This window comes from Acomys russatus, chromosome 1, assembly GCF_903995435.1.
Source record: "Acomys russatus chromosome 1, mAcoRus1.1, whole genome shotgun sequence".
NCBI lineage: Eukaryota > Metazoa > Chordata > Mammalia > Rodentia > Muridae > Acomys > Acomys russatus.
In genome coordinates, this window is record NC_067137.1 from 118733758 (window position 1) to 118755713 (window position 21956).

A 21956-nucleotide genomic window follows, 5' to 3' on the forward strand; every position below is an offset into this window, starting at 1 on the left:
CAGACCAGACTGACCTTGAATTCATGATGCTTCTGCTTGAGTGCAAGGCTGGGTTACAGATGTGGGTCCCTCTTCTTCTTCTTCTTCTTCTTCTTTTTTTTTTTTTTTTTTTTTTTTTTCTTTTTGGTTTTTCGAGACAGGGTTTCTCTGTGTAACAGCTCTGGCTGTCCTGGACTCGCTTTGTAGACCAGGCTGGCCTCAAACTCAGAGATCCGCCTGCCTCTGCCTTCTGAGTGCTAGGATTAAAGGCATGCGCCACCACGCCCGGCTATAGGCCCCTCTTTTATAGCTGTAGTTTGGTGGGTGTTGCAGTTCAGGTCATTCCACCGTGACTTACAGTTTCGTACCTGTCGCCGTCTTCTGCCCCTTCTCTCCTGGTGATGATGTGCTGTTTCTTCAGCAGATGTCCTCTCTACTTCTGGGTTGAGTTAGAAAACTTAAAAAGCTAGCCATTTTGGCAGCATTACAAAAGAAAGTCATTTCTGTTTGCTTTCTTGATGTGTGTGGGAATTGAACCTAGAGCCTTGAAATTGCCAGGCAGGCTCCATCACTGAGCTTCATCTTTAAGACAGTTTACAAAGCTGATCACAGTGGCATACGCCTGTAGTCCCAGTTCTGGAAGTCACGACATAGACCAGGCCTCCAACTCAGAAATGTGCCTCTACCTCCTGAGTGCTGCAATTAAAGGTGCGTGCCACCATGTCCAGCTTCCTTCCTCCTTCTTAGGGACTGCAGGGATGGAACTCAGGTGGCCAGACTTGCACAGGGAGTGCCTGTGAGCCATTTCACGGGCCTCCACTTAGGCTTATGTTCACTTTCTCAGCGGTGGCGGCCTTGCTCAGGTTGCCTTTGAACTTAGGGCCATCCTGCCTCTGCTTCTCCAGAGCTTGGATAATATGCTCTATGGCCTCCGGTTTTCTGGATGAGGAAAAGGCTGCTATGGTAGGGTGACTTAGAGGGGTCTACTGGAGCTCATGGAGAACCCCAGTACATTGATGTGCCAGCTATAAAGTAACTTCTTGGGATTTCTTTGTGTGTTTCCATGGTTATATTGTGGGACAAAGGGGAAGGTCACTTCCCACAGTAGCCAAGAGCATTGGTCCTCAGCTCTTCTCTGCTCACTCCTGGACTCTTAAGGAGACCTTGAGCACCTGAGATGCTGCTGCAGGGCAGAGCTGGGGATCATGGCTGTACCTCACCCTGGCGCTGTGCTGAGGCCAGACTACTCTTTCCTACAGCCCTTGCAACACCCCAGGCACTGAGATCAGTAGAGCCAGGGCAGTGTTCATAGGGACAAACAGGTAGGTTTCCCAGCAGGATAGGAGTGCTAGGAACGGGTGGTCATCAGAGTGGCCTCGCTGGGTGGTCCTGTAGACTGGGCTACTTCTCAATAGCCCAGAGGCCCTCACTGTCTAAATTCTGTTTGTTTTTGTTGTTTTGTTTTTCAAGACAGGGTTTCTCTGTGTAGCCTTGGCTGTCCTGGACTCACTTTGTAGATCAGGCTGGCCTCGAACTCACAGAGATCCACCTGCCTCTGCCTCCCGAGTGCTGGGATTAAAGGTGAGCGCTATCACATCTAGCACCACTGTCTAAGTTCTTATGTGCATTTGGGGTATGTGGGCATTTATTATATTATCTTCAGTAGTTTCTGATTTGCTGAAATGCTTTTATTTTTTAAGATTTATTTATTTATTTATTATTATACAGTGTTCTGCCACCATGTACACCTGCACACTAGAAGAGGGCATCAGATCCCATTATAGATGGTTGTGAGCCACCATGTGGTTGCTGGGAGTTGAACTCAGGACCGTTGGAAGAGCAGGCGGTGCTCCGAACCTCTGATCCGTCTCTCCAGCCCCCTGCTGAAATGCTTTAATAAAAGACAGCACCAACCATTCTCTTTCCCAGTTTTCACAGTGGATTCCAAGCCTCCTCTCTCCTGCCCTGCTCACTTGGCAGGATTGGTGGCTATAGAGGACATACCTGTGAGATTCCCCACTGTGCTCAACTGAAGTGCCATACTGACCTCTGGTGACATTGCACTTTCCAGATAGGAAGTACTCTGCAGAATCAATACTTGTTTATCTTTAGTTCCTTTATTTCAGCCTGTCCTTGGCAGTATTGATCTTTCCATTAGCTTTCTTGAGTAACTTGCTAATGGGTGGCTGGGGATACACAAAAGATGGACATGGTGTGTGCGTAACCCCAGCGCTGGGCCTGGAGGCCGGCCTGTACTGATTCTGAAGCCAGTGTGAGCTGTCCAGCAAGGTCTTGTCCCAGAGAACTTTCAAGTATCTTTAAGAGTGCACATTGCTCTTGAAAAGGGCTGAGACTGATTCCTGGTCTTCATGCTGGACAGCTCACAGCTGCCTGTGATTCCAGCTCCAAAGGATCCAGCATCTTCCTCTGGCCTCAGTAGGTAGCTGCAGCCAGGTGCACAGACACCCTGGCCCACATACATAATTACAATAAATCTTAAAAATCTAACTCCAGGAAACAGAAGGTTATACAAAGACTAAAAGATAGGCACTGTGCAGTGCATACTGCTTAGTTACAGACTGTATAGTGTGTCCAGATCAAGCCAGAGTGCCATGTTTCAAACAGAGGGACCCATGAAGTGTCCTACAAGGCCTGTCCGTGGTACTGAGTCTTCTAGTGTCTCCTCTTAAGTGCAGCAGGGGCTCTGATGGGCTTCAGGTCCCTTCCCACAGAGGTTAGAGGGGGAAGGTCCCATGCTGTGTGGCTGATGAATAGTCCGTAGCACACGCTGGCCGACAGGTGAAGGAGAGGGAGGGAGTGGACCTTGATGTATGTGGGGGTTGGCGGGGTAGAAGGGGTTTTGTGTCTTAGCCTGGAACCTGCACACAGAAGCAGGAGGGAGCAGAGTGACTCCTGTACACAAGTGTGACCTGAGCAGCCTCAAGTCTGCCCCTGAGCACCACCAGTTTGCTGGTCACACTGTGACCCTTCTGCAAGGCATCTGCCAACTCTCAGAACAGAGTTTTAACAGAGGAGAGCACCCTACGGAAGGTCACCTCCAAATGCTTTGCTGCGCTGACTAATCTGCACAGTCAGAAAGCCACTCATACCTCTATGGCCCTGCCACAAGAAGTTTTCTCTTTGGGGCATATTGTTTTTGTCTGGGAAGCATCTTCTCCCTGTGTTGTCCTCCACTCGTCGGATACACAGCTCCGCTGCGAGGGAGCACTAGGCAAATTCAATAAACAGGAGTGGGGCCACTATGTGCTAGGTCCCAGGTCTATGGAGCTTTGCAGCGAGTCTCCCAGAGGGAGTGCAGGCTTTTACCTGGATTCCTGTGCTCTTGGGCAGAGAGAACACCGGGGTTGGAACCACAAGCAGAAAAGAGCGGAAAAAGCCAGGAACTAAACTTTGTTGTGCATTCTAAGCCTTGTGCATTTGGTGTAGAAGAGGGAGTCAAAGCTGAGTCAAAATCAAAAAATTAAACAGGAGCAAAAATCAGGGCAAGAAGGAAGGGCAGGGGACCAGAAGGCTCAAAAGGAAAGGACCAGAAGAGCTGGACCATAAAGGCTGCCCCCACTCGCAAATCACGGATTTTAAAGCCAGGGATGGCTTTGAAGGGTTTTGCTGCTGCTGTTTTGGTTTTTAAGATTTATTTATTTACTATGTATACAGTGTTTTGCCTGCATGTAGGCCTGCAGGCCAGAAGAGGGCACCAGATACAGTTTTTTGAGCCACCATGTGGTTGCTGGGAATGAAACTCAGGTCCTTTGGAAAAGCAGCCAGTGTTCTTAACCTCTGAGCCATCTCTCCAGCCTGGCTTTGAAGTTTTTTTCTTTTAATCAGAGCAGGGCCAGGCCTGTGACGCCTCTTACCAGATGGGATTTAGGGACCCGCTGGAATCAAAAGAGTCACCCCCTTTTCCGAGCACGTTAGACAGCTAACCAGAGGCGGGTGGTCTTCAACCTCACCCAACAATGCCCTACATCCCTGGAAGCCTCTACACACACACACACATCCGCACGCACGCACACACCATCTGCTCCCTGGAAGCCTCTATACACACGATTTTGTGGCTTTTTTTTTGTTTTTGTTTTTTTTTTTCGAGACAGGGTTTCTCTGTGTAGCCTTGGCCATCCTGGACTCACTTTGTAGACCAGGCTGGCCTCGAACTCACAGTGATCCGCCTGCCTCTGCCTCCCAAGTGCTGGGATTAAAGGCGTGCACCACCACGCCCGGCTCACACGATTTTGTGATGGGAATGTTTTGGCTTTAATTGTCTTTGTTTAACTGTTGTATGTGCATGGTCAGAGGACAACTTTGTGGCTCAGTGCTTTCCATCTTAATAGCTCTGTAGTCAGACTCATGTTATGAAGCTTGCATGGCAGTGCTTTTACCTGCTGCGCGTTGTTTTTCAGACAGGGTCTTCTATGCATTCCAGGTGGCCTCACAATCATAATCCTTCTTCAGCCTCCAGTGAGGAGATTACAGGTCTGTTTTGTTTGCTGGTTTTCTTGAGACAGGACTTCTCTCTGTAGCCCTGATTGTCCAGCTGGGCCTCAAATTCATAGAGATCCACGTGCCTCTGCCTCCCAGAGTGCTGGGATTACAGGTGTGCACCACCAAATCGCTTATTAGCCTGTTTCGGTTGTTGTCATGGAAGCTTATTACCTCTGTCTCCTAGCCTGAGCCTAGTCCTGGAAGCTTCTAGTCTCCATGCAATCTCACCTAGGCCTTCAATGTTTTAAGCCTCTGAAACTTAGTGCTTATTAAACTCACCCTTGTTCTTTCTGAGCTCTGGGCTGGCTGGTCAACTCAGCTGTTCTGGCTCAAACTCCTCTCCCAGCTGACTTATTCAATCTGAATAAGATCTTCGGATAAGATCTTTTGCCAGAGCAGCCACGTTCTGAATTAAAATTCCTCTACATTAAATGTCTAATATTTATAGGATTTTACTTATAGTTACAGAACTAACATTCTCTTCCATTTTAAGCACAGGGCTGGGGGTGTGGCCTCGTATTCAACTTGTGTGAAAGTCTAGGTTTGATTTCCAGCATCACAAAACAAACAAGGTGGATAGGTACAAAGAAAAATAGGAAATTCAGGTTGTCTATAGAGATGTACTATGTAAAATATACCTGGTTTACAAAACAAGGCCTCTAGCCACTCCCCTCATTTATTTCACACAGTGTGCCTGTGTGGCTGGGACAGCGATCCCAGGACCCTCAAATGGTCTGGCCCTGGGGCACAACAGGTCCCGCCCAAGTGACTGTCTAGCCAGTGGCCTGGAGCTCCCAGCCATGGTGTCTAGGGAGTCACAGGGCACGGTGCCCTGTTTCCAGCAGCATGCTCTCTAGCTGGAGCTTGCTGTCGCTCTCTATGTAGGGCTGGTGCAGCCACATGGACAGGTAGGTCAGGCTGAGGTTGCGGTCTGCAGTGTGGGCCAGCTCTGCGCCAATGGTCTGCTTCAAAAGGAGCTCCTTCTTGTATGCATTGGAGAGCCGGTGGGAGACCTCATCTGCAACAGACCAGACCCCATGGCTACATGAGCACACACTTTTCTATGCCCAAGCCATGCTTTCTTAGGTTCCTGGTGAAAAGCCAGAGTCAGAGCTGGCAACCGATTTCTCTGGCATGAAGCCCTGGGTCCAGTCCCCACAAACAGTGTGGTGAGTGCTTGTAACCCCAGCGCTTGGACACTGAAGCAGGCAGGAGGATGAGGCATACAAGAACATCCTCAGCTGGCCTGGGCAACGTCAAACTCCTCAAAACCAGTCAGAGTAGGACTGCGGTAAAGACAGACCAAGACAGCCCAGCTAACTGGTAGGCAGCACAAGCCCACACAACCCGTGAGTAACTTGTGAAGGTTGTAACGAGTCACTTCATAGAGACTCCTGATTTCAGTGCCTGGAGGACTGAATGGGGGGACAGCTACAGTCTGAGGCCTGCTTGGGCTACAAAGTAACAGTTCAGCCTAGGATTCATTCTAAGAAAGACTCGGTTTCAAACAGTAAGTAGGGAGCTGGAGAGAGGGTCTAGCAATTAAGAACACTGGATGCTCTTCCAGAAGAGCTGGGGTCAACTCCAGTACCCATATTAGTCAGCTCACAAATACATGTAACTCCAGCTCTTGGAGGACCCAACACCTCTGGTCTTCAAGAGCTCCTGCACGCATGTCTGGGCACATACCTACACACAGATACAAACAATTAAAAACAAAATAAATCCTTAAAAAAACAAACTGAGGGCTGGAGAGATGGCTCAGAGGTTAAGAGCACTGACTGTTCTTGCAGAGGTCCTGAGTTCAATTCCCAGCAACCACATGGTGGCTCACAACCATCTATAATGAGACCTGATGCCCTCTTCTGGCCTGCAGGAGTACAAGCAGACAGAACTGTACACATAATAAGTAAACAAATAATAAGCATACTGAGCCAAGTGGTGGTGGCGCACGCCTTTAATCCCAACACTGGGGAGGCAGAGGCAGTCAGATCTCTGTGAGTTTGAGGCCAGCCTGGTCTACAGAGCGATTCCAGAACAGCCAGGACTATACAGAGAAACCCTGTCTTGAAAAACTAAAGCAAACAGACAAAAAGTATTAAGTAGCTTAATCTCTTAAAAGAAAAAGTGTTGCATTTTATTTTTTTGTGTATATGTACACTCCATAGTGTGTGTATAGGTCAGAGAACAACTTTTGGACATTAGTTTGTTGTGCTATGTAGGTTGTAGGGATCAAAGTCAGGTTTTCAGACTTGGAGGCAAGAGTTGGTGTTAATCTTTACCTGATGGGCCATATTTGTTTGTGTGTCACCACACCTGGCATGATACCAGCCCCAGTAGCCCCTCATTTGAGCCCAGGCTGCTCTTAAACTCACTGTGATCCTCCTGCTTCAGCCTCCAAGTACTGGGATTACCAGTTTGCACCATCTGTTGGTTATTTTATGTTAACCTGATACAAGCTAGAGTCCTTAGAGAGGATGGAGCCTCAATGGAGAAAATGCCTCCATAAGGTCTAGCTGTTGGCCATTTTCTTAAGTAGTGATAGATGTGGATGGAGCCAACTCTGGGCAAGTGGTCCTGGGTTCTATAAGAAAGCAAATCTAGCAAGCCATGGAGAGTGAGCCAGTAAGCAGCACTCCTCCGAGGCCTCTGCATCAGCTCCTGCCTCCAGGTTCCTGTCCTGACTTCCATCGATGACGAACACTGCTGAGGAGGTGTAAGCCAAATAAACCCTTTCCAACCCAAGTAGATTTTGGTCATGGTATTTCATCATAGTAATAGAAACCCTAACTAGGACAGACCATCATGCTAAATTTCAATGGTCTTCTATGAGTTTGGCCCAAAATGTCAACTGGTGGCTTATTTTATTTTTATATATATATATATATATATATATATATATATATATATATATATATATATATGTATATGTATATGTATATGTATATGTTTATATATTTATATATATATGTATATGTTTATATATTTATATATTTATTTTAATTATAATCTATTGACATTACATCCCAATTGTAATCCCCTCTTATCTTCCTGTTCCCACCCTCCCTCCCTCTTCTCCCCTGTTCCCCTCCCCTAGACCTCTGACAGGTGGGGACCCCCTCCCCACCATCATCTGACCACAGCCTATCAGGTCTCATCAGGATACCTTGCATCCCCTTCCTCTGTGTTCCCACAGGGCAGTGATCAAATTGTAGGCACCAGAGTTTGTTATTTATTTTTCTAAAGACAGGTTATCAGTTTATATTTACAGCTCAAGTTGGTCTTAAACCGACAATTTTCCTGGTTTTGCTTCTCAATTACTGGCATTATAGGAATGTGCATCACCATGTCTTCAATTTGCTTAGCTTTTACATTTATTCATTTATATTTTGAAAGACAGATGCCACATTTCCTTTCCTAAGGACCAGATCTGACCAATGCTGAAACCCTTCTATTTTTGGTTTTCTGAGACAGGGTTTCTCTATGTAGCCCTGGCTGTCCTAGAACTCAGAGAGCTAACCACCTCCCTCTGCCTCCCAAGTGCTGGGATTGAAGGTGTGCGCCAGCACCGCCCTGTTGCTGCTGCCCCTCTTAGAACCACCTCCACAAGAGCTACTTACAAAAGAAGGGCGTGGGCCATGTGTGGAACAGAGGGGGCCGGGTACTTTCTTCTCTGTAATGGTAATCTTCTAGCTCACAAATTCCCTTGGTGGTTGAAGACAGCTTTTCCATTTTCATTTGTATTTTAGTCTGAAAAGATATTAATTTGGAATATAAGAATATTGCTTAGAACTTCTAATCTCAGACTTAGTGACTGTAACAATTTAAAGGCAATGATGTGTGGTCCTGGTGGGGCTAAGAGTCCAGTAGTTCACCCCATTAATTCCACAGACTTCCAGAGGGTTGGCTGCCGACGGGTCTGTGGCTTCCTTACTTTGGATTACTTGGGTACTACGCATTGGGTTTTCAAAGCCTCAGAGAAACGAAAGCTTGCTGAGTCCCACCTAGGTAAGCTTTCTAGGCAGCGCTAGTGTTTTAGCTCTGAAGACCCAGCAGAATCCCAGGGCGGGCTCCTGTCACCGAGTGACAGGCAGAAAGGCCCTCAGCAAGCACGTTTTGGACTCTTCCTTGGCAGCCTCTGTGAGCCTGGATTTTCTTTGATGTGGTGATGAGAGGAAAGCGAGCCTGCTCTCCACACAGGAGAGGGCAGTGTGAACCTGAAACCTGCGCCTCCACAGATCTCCCTCCCTCCGCAACCATGGCCTCTGCCAGCTCCAGCGGAGGAGATACTGTCACCTCCTCCACTGTGAGGAAAGTGTGACAGAGGAAGGGCAGTGACTCGGTGTTTTGCGAAGCACCCAGTTAGGGTTAGACCAAATATTCAACTTCTCAGAATAGTTAAGTATTATGTGTCTGGGAGATAAAAGAAATACACAGCATCAAAATCACCATTCCTTGAACTTGATCCTCCCAATCATCCATCCCCCGGTTTCACCTCAAGTGGCACACACTAAATTTAGCAAATGTTCATCTTTAAAGGTCTCTCCTTCCTTCTCAAATCATTTTAGGTTCGATATTTCATGTGGCTCCAGTGTTGCCAATTGCAGCTGGGAAGATGCTCAAGGTGGAGGTGGGGAGGCGGGGCCAGGAGGGCATCTGTAAGAGAGTCTGCGCCCCCCAGCAGCTTCCTGACCACACCTAATTCTCGAGTTTAGACGGACTCCGGAAAGGAGGACAATCTGGAGGCCCTGAACTGTCAGATCTGCCGCTCGGCCACCAACAGAAACAAAGTGCCATCCACATGTACAAGCAGCCCACACTTACACACCAGCACCTGTACTCCCACAGTGACACAGATCACACAGAAATGGGGGTACAGTTGAGAAGAAAGGATGTGCCCATCCCCCAAGCCAAACCTCTTTGATGGCTGGGGGAGAGAAGAAAAGCATGGTTCACAGCCTCCAACCCCAACTTTTGGGTGTGAACACTGAATGAGGACACATTTCCAAGCTGGCTTCAGTCAGATTCAAGTTGACCAGAGCAGAGAACTTCTAACCTGATGGAGATCATGCAGAATGTGCTTTCTCTAATAAGATTTATTTTTATCATTGTTATTAGTGTGTGTATGTGTGTGTGTGCACGCGCGCGCGCATTCCCTGGAGCTGGAGTCCCAGCTGTGAGCTGCCTGATGTGGGTGCTGGAAACCAAACTCCAGTCCTTTAAAGAGCAGCAAGTGCTCTTAGATGTGAGCTACCTCTGCAGGCCCAGAGTGGCCAGGCCTCTAACAGGGCTCTCCTAAGCAAGGAATCCAGGCTCCTGGGGAGAATGCTGATTCCTAGACAGCCGCAAGAAATACACAAAGTAAGGCTGGGGCATCTCTCAGTGCTAGTCAGTAAGGGAGTGTCAAGACCAACACCAAACAGCTTTTCAGCCATGCACATCGCCAGAGTACAGTCTGAACAAGAGACACAGTGGATTTGGACTACAGCCTGAAGTGAGACCTGCTATGTTCACACTGATAACAAATAACCATGGCTACTTTAGTGTTATGTGGCTGCATCCAAGAAGTCACCATGACAGGGATGGTCTGGCCCACAAAATCTGGATCTTTACTCTGTGGACCCCTGAAGTGGTGGAAACTGCCCAGGACAGTGTCCCCAAGAGCATCCTGGGGAGCACGGAGAGCGGGAGGATTTGTCAGGGAGGTGGAAGAGGAGGCTGAGGGGGAGAAAAGGTCTCCAACAGTTCTGAATACCTCCATGGTCAAGCAAACCCCAAAGTCCCACTAGGCTTGAGTGACAGTGATGTCGATGGCCAGCATCTTTAGGTCTTACCAAGCCATCCAAGGTGGCCTGCAGCTCCTCACACAGCGCTTCAAGTCCCTTGTCATATTCCAGCTTTGTCTTTTCTTCCTCCTCACCGGCAGCTGGGCTGCTGCTTTCTAATTCAACCTTCTCCTTACTCCTGGTCAAAGCAGAAAATAATGGGTACAAATCACTCTTTAACTCACCTCACACCGGTGACTGCACGTCTCTAGTCCCACAGCTCGAGGAAGAAGATGAGTTCATAGCCTGGCTACATAGTAGCCCCTGCCTCAAAAAAAGAAAAACAAGGCAAGGAAAACATCTTTACCCCATTTGATTATAATAAATCCTATAAAAGTCATCACCCACATAATTGTGTTAGATATATCGCAGAAATGTTGCAAATGTCATTAGGGTAGATGTTTATTTACACACACAACGAGCACATCCACTGGTCACTCAGGTTTGCTGTGCTCAGATGGAAAGGAGGGCCTCCATGTGTGGCACATGCTCTCCTGGCAGGGTATTCCCCCAGCCTGGCCACTTCCCTTTGTACTGGGGGAAGTGAAGCCAGCCATGTGGCATCCTCAGCACAGGGCTTAGTGCTGGTTGTACACAAATGCATAAGACTTAGTGCTGGTTGTACATAGATGCATAGGGCTTAGTGCTGGTTGTACACAGATGCATAAGACAGTGCTGGTTATACACAGATGCATAGGACTTAGTGCTGGTTATACACAGATGCATAGGGCTTAGTGCTGGTTATACACAGATGCATAGGGCTTAGTGCTGGTTGTACACAGATGCATAGGGCTTAGTGCTGGTTGTACACAGATGCATAGGGCTTAGTGCTGGTTGTACACAAATGCATAAGACTTAGTGCTGGTTATACACAGATGCATAGGGCTTAGTGCTGGTTGTACACAGATGCATAGGGCTTAGTGCTGGTTGTATACAGATGCATAAGACTTAGTGCTGGTTGTACACAGATGCATAGGGCTTAGTGCTGGTTGTACACAGATGCACAGGGCTTAGTGCTGGTTATACACAGATGCATAGGGCTTAGTGCTGGTTGTACACAGATGCATAGGGCTTAGTGCTGGTTGTACACAGATGCATAGGGCTTAGTGCTGGTTATACACAGATGCATAGGGCTTAGTGCTGGTTGTACACAGATGCATAGGGCTTAGTGCTGGTTGTACACAGATGCATAGGACTTAGTGCTGGTTGTACACAGATGCATAGGGCTTAGTGCTGGTTATACACAGATGCATAGGGCTTAGTGCTGGTTGTACACAGATGCATAGGGCTTAGTGCTGGTTGTACACAGATGCATAGGGCTTAGTGCTGGTTGTACACAAATGCATAAGACTTAGTGCTGGTTATACACAGATGCATAGGGCTTAGTGCTGGTTATACACAGACGCATAAGACAGTGCTGGTTATACACAGATGCATAGGGCTTAGTGCTGGTTATACACAGATGCATAGGGCTTAGTGCTGGTTGTACACAGATGCATAGGGCTTAGTGCTGGTTATACACAGATGCATAGGACTTAGTGCTGGTTGTACACAGATGCATAGGGCTTAGTGCTGGTTGTACACAAATGCATAAGACTTAGTGCTGGTTGTACACAGATGCATAGGGCTTAGTGCTGGTTATACACAGATGCATAGGACTTAGTGCTGGTTGTACACAGATGCATAGGGCTTAGTGCTGGTTATACACAGATGCATAGGACTTAGTGCTGGTTGTACACAGATGCATAGGGCTTAGTGCTGGTTATACACAGATGCATAGGACTTAGTGCTGGTTGTACACAGATGCATAGGGCTTAGTGCTGGTTGTACACAGATGCATAGGGCTTAGTGCTGGTTATACACAGATGCATAGGACTTAGTGCTGGTTATACACAGATGCATAGGACTTAGTGCTGGTTGTACACAGATGCATAGGACTTAGTGCTGGTTGTACACAGATGCATAGGACTTAGTGCTGGTTGTACACAGATGCATAGGGCTTAGTGCTGGTTGTATACAGATGCATAGGGCTTAGTGCTGGTTGTACACAGATGCATAGGGCTTAGTGCTGGTTGTACACAGATGCATAGGGCTTAGTGCTGGTTATACACAGATGCATAGGGCTTAGTGCTGGTTATACACAGATGCATAGGGCTTAGTGCTGGTTGGACACAGATGCATAAGACAGTGCTGGTTATACACAGATGCATAGGACTTAGTGCTGGTTGTACACAGATGCATAGGACTTAGTGCTGGTTGTACACAGATGCATAGGACTTAGTGCTGGTTGTACACAGATGCATAGGACTTAGTGCTGGTTGTACACAGATGCATAGGGCTTAGTGCTGGTTGTATACAGATGCATAGGGCTTAGTGCTGGTTATACACAGACGCATAAGACAGTGCTGGTTATACACAGATGCATAGGGCTTAGTGCTGGTTATACACAGACGCATAAGACAGTGCTGGTTGGACACAGATGCATAAGACTCCTTCAGACGGTTTTAAACTGAAGTCTGTGATCCATTCAGTTTGGGTAGTAATGGCTTGACCTTCAGCCTATGGTGCTGTTAGGAGGAAGTGCAACTATTATGGTTAGGCTTAGTGGGAAGGCTCCTTTCTATCCATGTGAGGGAAAGAATTCCCTTCAAAGGATTTTGGGATCCCAGTGTTTTCTTTCTGGTCCTGGCTGTGAGGCAAACAGAGGTCCTTGGGTGTGAGCATCTACTATGACGTGTGCAATCTTGCCACAAGGCATGAGGAACCAGTAGTTAACCTCTGGCAGGGGCAGGGGCGGGGTGGGGAGTTCCTCAGGAGCCATGCACCTTTTCGAAGATATGGTTTCTCATCACTGAGATCTAGAGCTCACAGAACAGGCTGTGGTGCTGGCCTGTCTCTTTCTCCTCACACACCAAAATGCCAAACTCTTCACCTTTTCAATTGGGTGCTGCGGTTTGAAGTCAAGTGCTCATGTTTGCATGGTGAGTACCTGACTGAGCCATGTCTCTAACTCCTCCATTGGCTGGCTGTCTGTTTGTTTTGTTTTTAAAAGATAGGATTTCAGCCAGGCCACTGTGGTGGCACACACCTTTAATATCAGCACTTGGGGAGGCAAAGGCAGGAGGATCTCTGTGAGTGCCAGGCCAGCCTGGTCTAGCAAGGACAGCCAAGGCTACACAAAGAAAAACAAACAAAAAAAGATTGGATCTCACTATGTAGTTTTTGCCTGGGCTCAGAGATCCAACTGCCTCTGCTTCCCCAGTGCTTATTAAAAGAAAAAAAAAAAAAAAAGAAAAAGAAAAAAGATGTGTGTGTGTGTGTGTGTGTGTGTCTGTGTGTATGTGTGTGTTTCTTTGCATAGCCATGGCTGTCCTGGTATTTGTTGGGTCGACCCAGCTGGCCTTAAAGGATTATATTTTTGGTTGTGAGCCTAGTCTTTAGCAACTGAGCCATCTGCGGGGCGTGGTGGCACACGCCTTTAATCCCAGCACTCAGGAGGCGGATCACTGTGAGTTCAAGGCCAGCCTGATCTTCAAAGCGAGTCCAGGACAACCAAGGCTACACAGACACCCTGTCTCGAAAACACAAACAAACAAACAAAAACAAAAAACAACTGAGCCATCTCTCCAGGCCGACCTGCCTTTGCCTCCCAAGTGCTGAGCTTAGGCCTGTGCTACCACCACCGGTGAAAGTACTCTAACCACTGAGCTGTTTCTCTAGTCTCCTACCCAGACTTTGTCTTTTTTAGAACTAAGATGAAGCTGGAGGTAGTGGCACAGAGGGGCAGGCAGAAGGATAAGAAGCTGACGGTCTCTTTCGGGTCCTGGCTCCAAAGGGATCAACATAAGAAGAAACAACGGCTGTGCTAAAAGGGCTGCAGCCATGTGCAGCCAATTTGCTACACTAACAGCACCTGGTGCCCAAGGACAGGGCCATTAAGAAGTTTGTCATCCAGAACACTGTGCTGTCTGGGACATATCTGATGCCAGTGTCTTCAATCCTCATGTGCGTCCCACGTTCTACGTCAAGCTGTACTACTGTGTGAGCTGTGCCATCCGTAGCAAGCTGATCAGAAATGGATCTGAAGCCCGGAAAGACTAAATTGTCCCCCCACATCGCCCCCACGGTTTAGACCTGTTGGTGCTGCACCACGACCTCCACCAAAGCCCATGTAAAGACAGAAGGACAGAAGAAAAAATACTTTGGACAAATAAAATGGAAGTTATACTTTTAAAAAAAGGATAAAGAAGTTGAAGGTCATCTCAGCTACAGAGTGAGTCTGAGCTCTGCCTGGGCCTACATATAACAGAGGCCGGAGGCTGGAGAGGGGGCTCAGTGGTTCAGAGCACGCGAAGTTCTTTCAGAGCACCCAGGTTTGATTCTCAGCAGCCACATGGAGGCTGACAACTTCAGTCTGTAACGTCACTTTCAGGAGATCTGACACCCTTTTCTGACCTCTTCAGGCAGTGCACCTATGTGATGCACATACATACAAGCAGACAAAACACTCAATAGACATAAAATAAAGTTAATAAATCTAAACAAATAAGGTGTGGAGAAAGAAGGCTTGGCTGTTAAGAGCACTGACTGCTCTTCCAGAAGACCCGGGTGTGTTTCTAAGCATCCACAGGCAGTTCACAGTCACTGTAATCCTAGTTACAGGGCATCACACATACAAGGGGTACACAGACAAAACACCCACCACACAAATAAACAAAAAGGAACACAAAGTGAACTGGGTGCAATGGTGCGCATCTGTGGCTCCAACTCCTTAGGAAGACTGAGGCAGGGAACCCAGCCGGGTAGTCTGAGATTAACCTGGGCAACACCATGAGGTCCTGCTGCTGCAGCTATTTTACCAGTATTAGGCCTACCACCTATCAGTATTGCCTAATAATTGACCCATCCCCCAGCGCAAGCAAGCCAGGTGGCGCACGTGTAATCCCAGCACTCAAGAGACTGAGGCAAGAAGACCACCTCACATTCTTGAAAGACAATAGCCTTTTAAAAATGAACCTTTATATAACTTCATATACAATATATACATTGTATATATAGATATATAAACAATATCTAGCATACTTTCGTATTTATTTATTTTTACATTTATTTGTGTGTATATAAGAACGGGCACATTTGTGCCATGGTGTGCCCATGAAAGACATCTTGCAGTAGTTGGGTTCCTCCTTCCATCATGTGGGTTGCGGGGATTGAACTCAGTCATCAGGCTTGGTGGCAAGCACCTTTACCCATAAGACATTGCTCTAGCCTAAGGTGTCAAATTTGTAATCTGCCTTTTCAGCATGTCCTACCAATGTGTGCCACAACTGTCAGCGTACGTTTGCATTTAAAATATATATGTGCAGTTCATATTTGCATGTGTCACTTGCCGCTCTTTTGGCTTATTATTTTGTTTTACTCTATTTACACTAGTGTAATTCTTACTCTCTTGACTCTGCCCCCAATGGTTGAAGGTGACAGTACAGAGCCCGGGACTCCACGGGTACTTACAGCAGGCTGACTTTCAGGTTGGCAATATTGCTTGCGGTGGCGAACCCTGCATCGCTGAGGCTGTCCCACTTCAGGATTAAGTTGTGCCAATCAGCTGCATTGTCCTTAATTTTTCTTGCACTGACAGATAAGACAGGTTTTCTGGGTGTCACAATTCCAAGAGTCTTTGCTGACAGGGAGCAAGAGAAACATGCTGTTAAGGAGCATGTGATCACAGGCCTCCATAGTGAAATGGTCTTCCTTGCCACATTGACTGGATAAATCAAGGGCTCCACAAACACTTGTCTCACACATTCTGTATACTTTTCTTTTTGGAGACAGTGTCTCAATAGCTCAGGCTGGCCTTGAACTCACGGAGATCCTCCCACCTCAGTCTCGCCAGTGCTGCGACTGGAGGTGTGCGCCACTGCAGCCGGCACAGCACCTTGTCTACTTTGAGAGTGAGAAACAAGTACAGCTATGACTCTCTGCTGACACCCCAGGGTTTCCATCAGCTCTCCTAGGAGGCCACCCAGCCCTGACCTAGTACTCCAAATGTCTTGTCTCAGGCACCGTGAACCCTGAAACAGAGCTGTCGACTCCCGAGAGCTTATCACATGCCAATACTGAGAAGGGGACACTGGGGCAGCCGAGGCCATCTCACCTGGCTACTGCTGCTGCTCTCCCTGAGGTAGGGAGATATCCACTTCAACACCTAACTCAGTCCCTACCTCCAGCCCTCCATGGCCAGGCGCACCTCCTAGAAGCCTTCCACAGGCTTCTCTCTGCTGGCAAGCTCCTTCCTTGAGCTAGTGCTGTCCATCCCATGCGCCCAATCGCACTACCTGAGGAAAGTAAGACCAAGAGCAGAGTCTGCTGCAACTTCCTGCTCCCACAAACCAGCTCTGGAATGGCGAAGAGGAGAGAAGAGAGGCGGACCCGCCATAGGGAGAATTGAACGACTGGTTAAGGGAAACCAAGTGTTGGTTGAACGACCAGGTAGAGGAACCAATTGTTGAGGAGCAGTTGAGGAATGGAGGAAAAGAAATACTCAGAGACTCAGGCATATGTGGTACAAGTTGAAGGTCTTAAAGCTCAGGAGAACTTTATTTTCTCTCTATCTCTGTCTCACTTGACTCTTGCTCGTTGTCACCCATCTTTCTGTCTCTCTTCCAGCCTGTTGTTACCCATCTTTCCTTTTCTTTTGTTTTTAGAGACAGGGTTTCTCTGTGTAGCCTTGGCTGTCCTGGACTCGCTTTGTAGACCAGGCTGGCCTTGAACTCACAGCGATCCCCCTGTCTCTACCTCCCGAGTGCTGGGATTAAAGGTGTGCACCACCACACCTGGTTCTTTTTATTTTTTTAAAGATTTATTTTATTATGCATAAAATGTTCTGCCCACATGTGTGCCTGCCAACTAGAAGAGGGCATCAGATCACATTATAGATGGCTGTGAGCCACCATGCAGTTGCTGGGAATTGAACGCAGGACCTCTGGAAGAGCAGCCAGTGCTCTTAGCCTCTAAGCCATCTCTCCATTTTTCTCTCTCTCTTCTTGCTTGCTGCCACCCACCTTTCTCTCTCTCTTCTGTCTATCTCACTCTAGCTTACTCTCTCATGTCTGTTACTTGCTTGGCATTCTCCTTGGGCCAACCCCAGTATTTTGTTAAAATGAAGTTCAAATTTTTTTTTCATTACAGATTACATCATGATTTTCTCATCTTTTACAATCAATAGGGCATTCATGAATAAACAAAGCAAGAGAACAGTCTAGCAAGGAAATAGAAACAGTGCTGTATAACTCTCAATAAAGCATTCAACAAAAATCAATTTCCAAGCAATGATCAGCATAACCTGATTATTACTTCTTAAACAATACTCGGGAAAGTTTAAACATAAATTTCCCTGGGTTAAAGCCATTGTGCTTACAAGATTGTCATATCAACATAGCTTGAGCTAAATGTTTTCTAATAAAGAAAAAACTTTAAAAAAGAAAAAACTTGACTTACTCCCAGTCTCAGACCAACAAATGTGCTATCCAAGCCTAGATTAACTACCATGGGGTCCTTTATTGTAAAGTATCTGTAAAGCATGAAGTTCCAAGCCCACCTTCTATTGCTCTCAAAGCAGAGTCTAAAGAAACATTTCTACAGGTAACAGTATCTAGCCAGGTGGTGTTATGTCAAGGTCTTAACTTTCTTTCATGCAGTTTCTGCTTAGATGCTCACAATCAGAGAGCAAAAACCAGATGCCCTCTTTCAACATTCTTTGTGGGAAAAAGTTTTCCCTGTATGAATTTTCTTAGGGCTGAGGAATAAAGAGAAAAAAAGTTTTAGGAGAAAAAGGCTGATTTTCAGACAAAATTACACCTGGACCATACATAACACTTAAGGGCAGTGGTGGTCAGTCGAAGGTCTTTGGAACTTTGTCAAGCAAAGTCTCTATGACTTCTCCTAATGTCTGTGGCAGGTACTGCCTTCTAAACTTAGAACCCCACACAGTCATGGCACAGCTCGGAGGAATCCAGGGCACAGGACAGCTTTGGAGGCCACACTTTGAAGAGCATGCTCTTAATGAGCCCTGGCTCTGCCAGCTGTGTGCAGGTGTGCCTGTCAATCTCTTGGATCTCAATGTTCTCATCTGCAAAATGGTGACAACAGAACATCTGCGCCACAGGGCAGATTGTATGAGTTCGAGGCAGCCTCTGACACACAGCACCCCGGATCACAAGGTGTGCTATCAGTACTTTCGCCTGCCCATCCCTTCTCCAACATGGCCTTGTATTCACCCTCTGAACCTCAGTGGTGGCTCTGTACTATTCCACAATGGATCATGTGGACTGTTCACGTGTGCCATCGCTCACCTAATTAATTCAGGGCTCTGTTCTTTTTTGGTTTGCTTTGATGGCATTGGCGATGGAGCCTAGGGCCCTATGCATATTTCACTGGACTATATCCCCTGTCCATGCTACTGTGTGAAACGATTATCACTGGGTTGCTTAGGCAGGTAGAACCTATTTTATAACCCAGACAGACTTTGAATTTTCTTCCAGCCTCAGCCTCCCAGGTAGCTTGGATTATAGTCTGTGCAACTATGCCTAGGTCTGCCTTTTTTTTTTTTTTAAGATTTGTTTATTTAATGTATATGAGGGTTCTATCTGCATGTACACCTGAGGGTCAGAAGAGGGCCTCAGATCCCTATATAGATGGTTGTGAGCCATCATGTGATTGCTGGGAATTGAACTCAGGGCCTTTGGAAGAACAGCCAGTGCTCTTAACCTCTAAGCCATCTCTCCAGCCCCTACGTCTGCTTTTAAACATACTGATTTTTTTCATTCATTGTTTACTTAAACAACTAACAAATATTGGTTGGCTACCTTCAATGTGTCTGTTAGGAATGAGTCTAGGACTTTTCCCCATGGTACTTACATTCTAAAAGAGAGGTAGCCTTGGCTGTCCTGGAACTTGCATTGTAGACCAGGCTGGCCTCCAATTAACAGAGATCTGCCTGCCTCTGCTTCTGGAGTGCTGGGATTACAGGTGTACTCCACCACCGCTGGCTCTCAGATTTTAATGTTCTATAATTTAACCTCACCTTCACTAGGAGACTAGAGTATTGTGACACTCGTTTCTTCTTATCCAAAAATTTAAATGAAATCAGAGAATTTGCAGCTAAAATTCCAGTTGTATATAATTGTTAACTTATCTGTAAATTGCAATAAATGTATTTGTAATAGTTAAATGCAATAAAGAGACAAAGAAAGAAAGCCATTGTCCTGGTTAGTTTTGCTGTCAACTTGCTATACCTGGGAAGAGAGCCACAATTTAACCACTGTTTGTGGGGGTTCTGTGCAAATGATGGCCACTGTAGTGCTGCCACCATTGGGCAAGAGGTCCTGGGCTGTATAAGAAAACTATCTGAGGAGCTAGAGATGGCTCACAAGTTAAGAGTACTTCTTGCTCTTTCAGAGGACCCAGCACCCTCAGAGAGGCTCACAACCAGCTGTGATTCCAAGTCCAGGGGATACCACGTTCACTTACATGAACACATGCATAACACTCAAACACACACAAAAAATCTGCCTTTAATGCCAGCACTCTGCATTTGAGGCCAGCCTGGTTTACAAAGCAAGTCCAGGACAGCCTGGGCTCTGTTACACAGAGCAACCCTGGGACTAAAGTCACAGAAGGAGAAAGCAGGCTAGTTAGCAATGCGTAAGTCTGGGAGGGAGCTGGAAGGAAAGCTGGCAAACAGTTTTCCTTCATGGATCTTGTCTCTGCTCCTGCCAATTTCCCCTCAACAAATCCTTTCTTCCCAAGTTCCTTTGTGGTCATGGTATTTTTTTTTTTTTTATTTTTATTTATTTATTTATTTTAATTTATTCTTGTTACAGCTCAATGTTTTTCCTATCCCTTGTATCCTCCCATTCTTCTCCCCCCCCCCCCATTTTCCCCATTATTTCCCTCCCCTATGGCTGTTCCTGAGGGGGATTACCTCCCCCTGTATATGCTCATAGGGTATTAAGTCTGTTCTTGGCAACCTGCTGTCCTTCCTCTGAGTGCCACGAGGTCTCCCCCTCCAGGGGACATGGTCAAATGTGAGGCACCAGACTACGTGAGAAAGTCATATCCCACTCTCCACTCAACTGTGGAGAATGTTCTGACCGTTGGCTAGATCTGGGTAGGGGCTTAAAGTTTACCGCCTGTATTGTCCTTGGCTGGTGCCTTAGTTTGAGCGGGACCCATGGGGGTCATGGTATTTTACCATAGCAACAGGAGGCAAATTTGAATACTTATTTCCATCAAGAAGTCTTCTGGGCGTGGTGGCATAGCCTGTAATCCCAGCACTGGAGAGGCATGCAGATCTAAGTGAGTCCAGGGCAAGGGTTACACAGAGAAACTGTGGAAGGGGTGGGGTGGGGAGCCTTCCTGGATCTCCAAGTCCCCAAGTTGCATAGGAATCACTGCAGTAGACATCTGTCACCTCCTCCTATACGTTGGTTGTCATCACATTCACTAATAAGACTATTTACTTGCTTAATGTCTACATTCCTGGAGGGGCTAGTTCAACCAAAGTAGGAGTTATGCCTCATTTCCACCCATATCTTGCACACATAGCAGATAAGAATCAAACATGTAGCCGGGCGTGGTGGTGCACGCCTTTAATCCCAGCACTCGGGAGGCAGAGGCAGGGGGATCGCTGTGAGTTCGAGGCCAGCCTGGTCTACAAAGTGAGCCCAGGACATCCAAGGCTACACAGAGAAACCCTGTCTCGAAAAACAAAACAAAACAAGAATCAAACATGTGCCGGGCAGTGGTGGCGCATGCCTTTAATCCCGGCACTCGGGAGGCAGCGGCAGGTGGATCTCTGTGAGTTTGAGGCCAGCCTGATCTACAAACCAAGTCTAAGACAGTCAAGGCTACACAGAGAAACCCTGTCTCAACAAACAAACAAATCAAACATGTAACACGGAGGAACTGCCCTTACTTCCGGTGTTACATTCGTCCCTCGGTGGGAGTTCCTGAGAATAAGGATCCCATCTGACTCACAGTTTGCCGGCCCCACTTAGGAACCAAAGCACAGCTCCGACTTCTAGGCACTCACAGACAAATAAGGAGAAAAGACACAGCAGTGACTTAGCTCCCTATCTCTTGTAAGGCAACAAAATGGGGCTCAAGTTACTCCAGGAGACCACGGCCATGCGCAAACACACTGACCCACGTGACACACAGAGACAGCGTTTATTACAAACTACAAGCTCTGCGGCCCGCCTTATTGACAGCAGTAGTTCAGGAATGAGCTTCCGGAGGGCCGGGCATGTCGGGCTTGGCTCCAATGTGCTCCAAGATGCTCTGAGCGTCTCACACCGCTGACATTTCAGGTACATCACTACACTCAGATGCCACTCACACGGGACTGAGCAGGCTCCCGGAAGCCCGAGAGGTTCAGGCGCGCCCCGCATGTCACACCGCGCGAGGGCTTCTGACCTCCCCGACCCATGCCCCAGACCTGCAGCCTCCACGATCCGGGAAGCACAGTCCTCTCAACGCACCTTCCATACGATCCACAGGTAGACCCCAACAGCGAGACCCGAAGCACCACCCACGGGCGGGGGGGGGGTCAGTGACGTCACTTCCGCCCAGTGGGTCGGCCCACACTTGTGG

At 47.3% G+C, this 21956-nt stretch overlaps 1 protein-coding gene across 1 annotated transcript; it reads right to left on the minus strand.

Moving 5' to 3' along the window:
• Positions 1 to 5208: 5208 nt before the first annotated feature.
• On the minus strand, positions 5209 to 21901 carry Cinp (cyclin dependent kinase 2 interacting protein). Its single transcript, XM_051151622.1, has 5 exons — positions 21845 to 21901; positions 15816 to 15984; positions 10314 to 10443; positions 8100 to 8229; positions 5209 to 5497 (listed from the first exon to the last, which is right to left on the minus strand). Exons 1-5 carry the CDS (start codon positions 21849 to 21851, stop codon positions 5295 to 5297), a joined length of 639 nt encoding a protein of 212 aa, XP_051007579.1. The 5' UTR covers positions 21852 to 21901; the 3' UTR covers positions 5209 to 5294.
• Positions 21902 to 21956: the final 55 nt, after the last annotated feature.

What these genes read in the sequence shown, in the direction of transcription:
- Cinp (XM_051151622.1), bottom strand. An exon ending in AACCTGAAAGTCAGCCTGCT is followed by an intron (nt 10,444 to 15,815) that starts GTAAGTACCCGT and finishes TGCTTTGACCAG; the next exon opens with GAGTAAGGAGAAGGTTGAAT. An exon ending in AGGCCACCTTGGATGGCTTG is followed by an intron (nt 8,230 to 10,313) that starts GTAAGACCTAAA and finishes ATATCTTTTCAG; the next exon opens with ACTAAAATACAAATGAAAAT.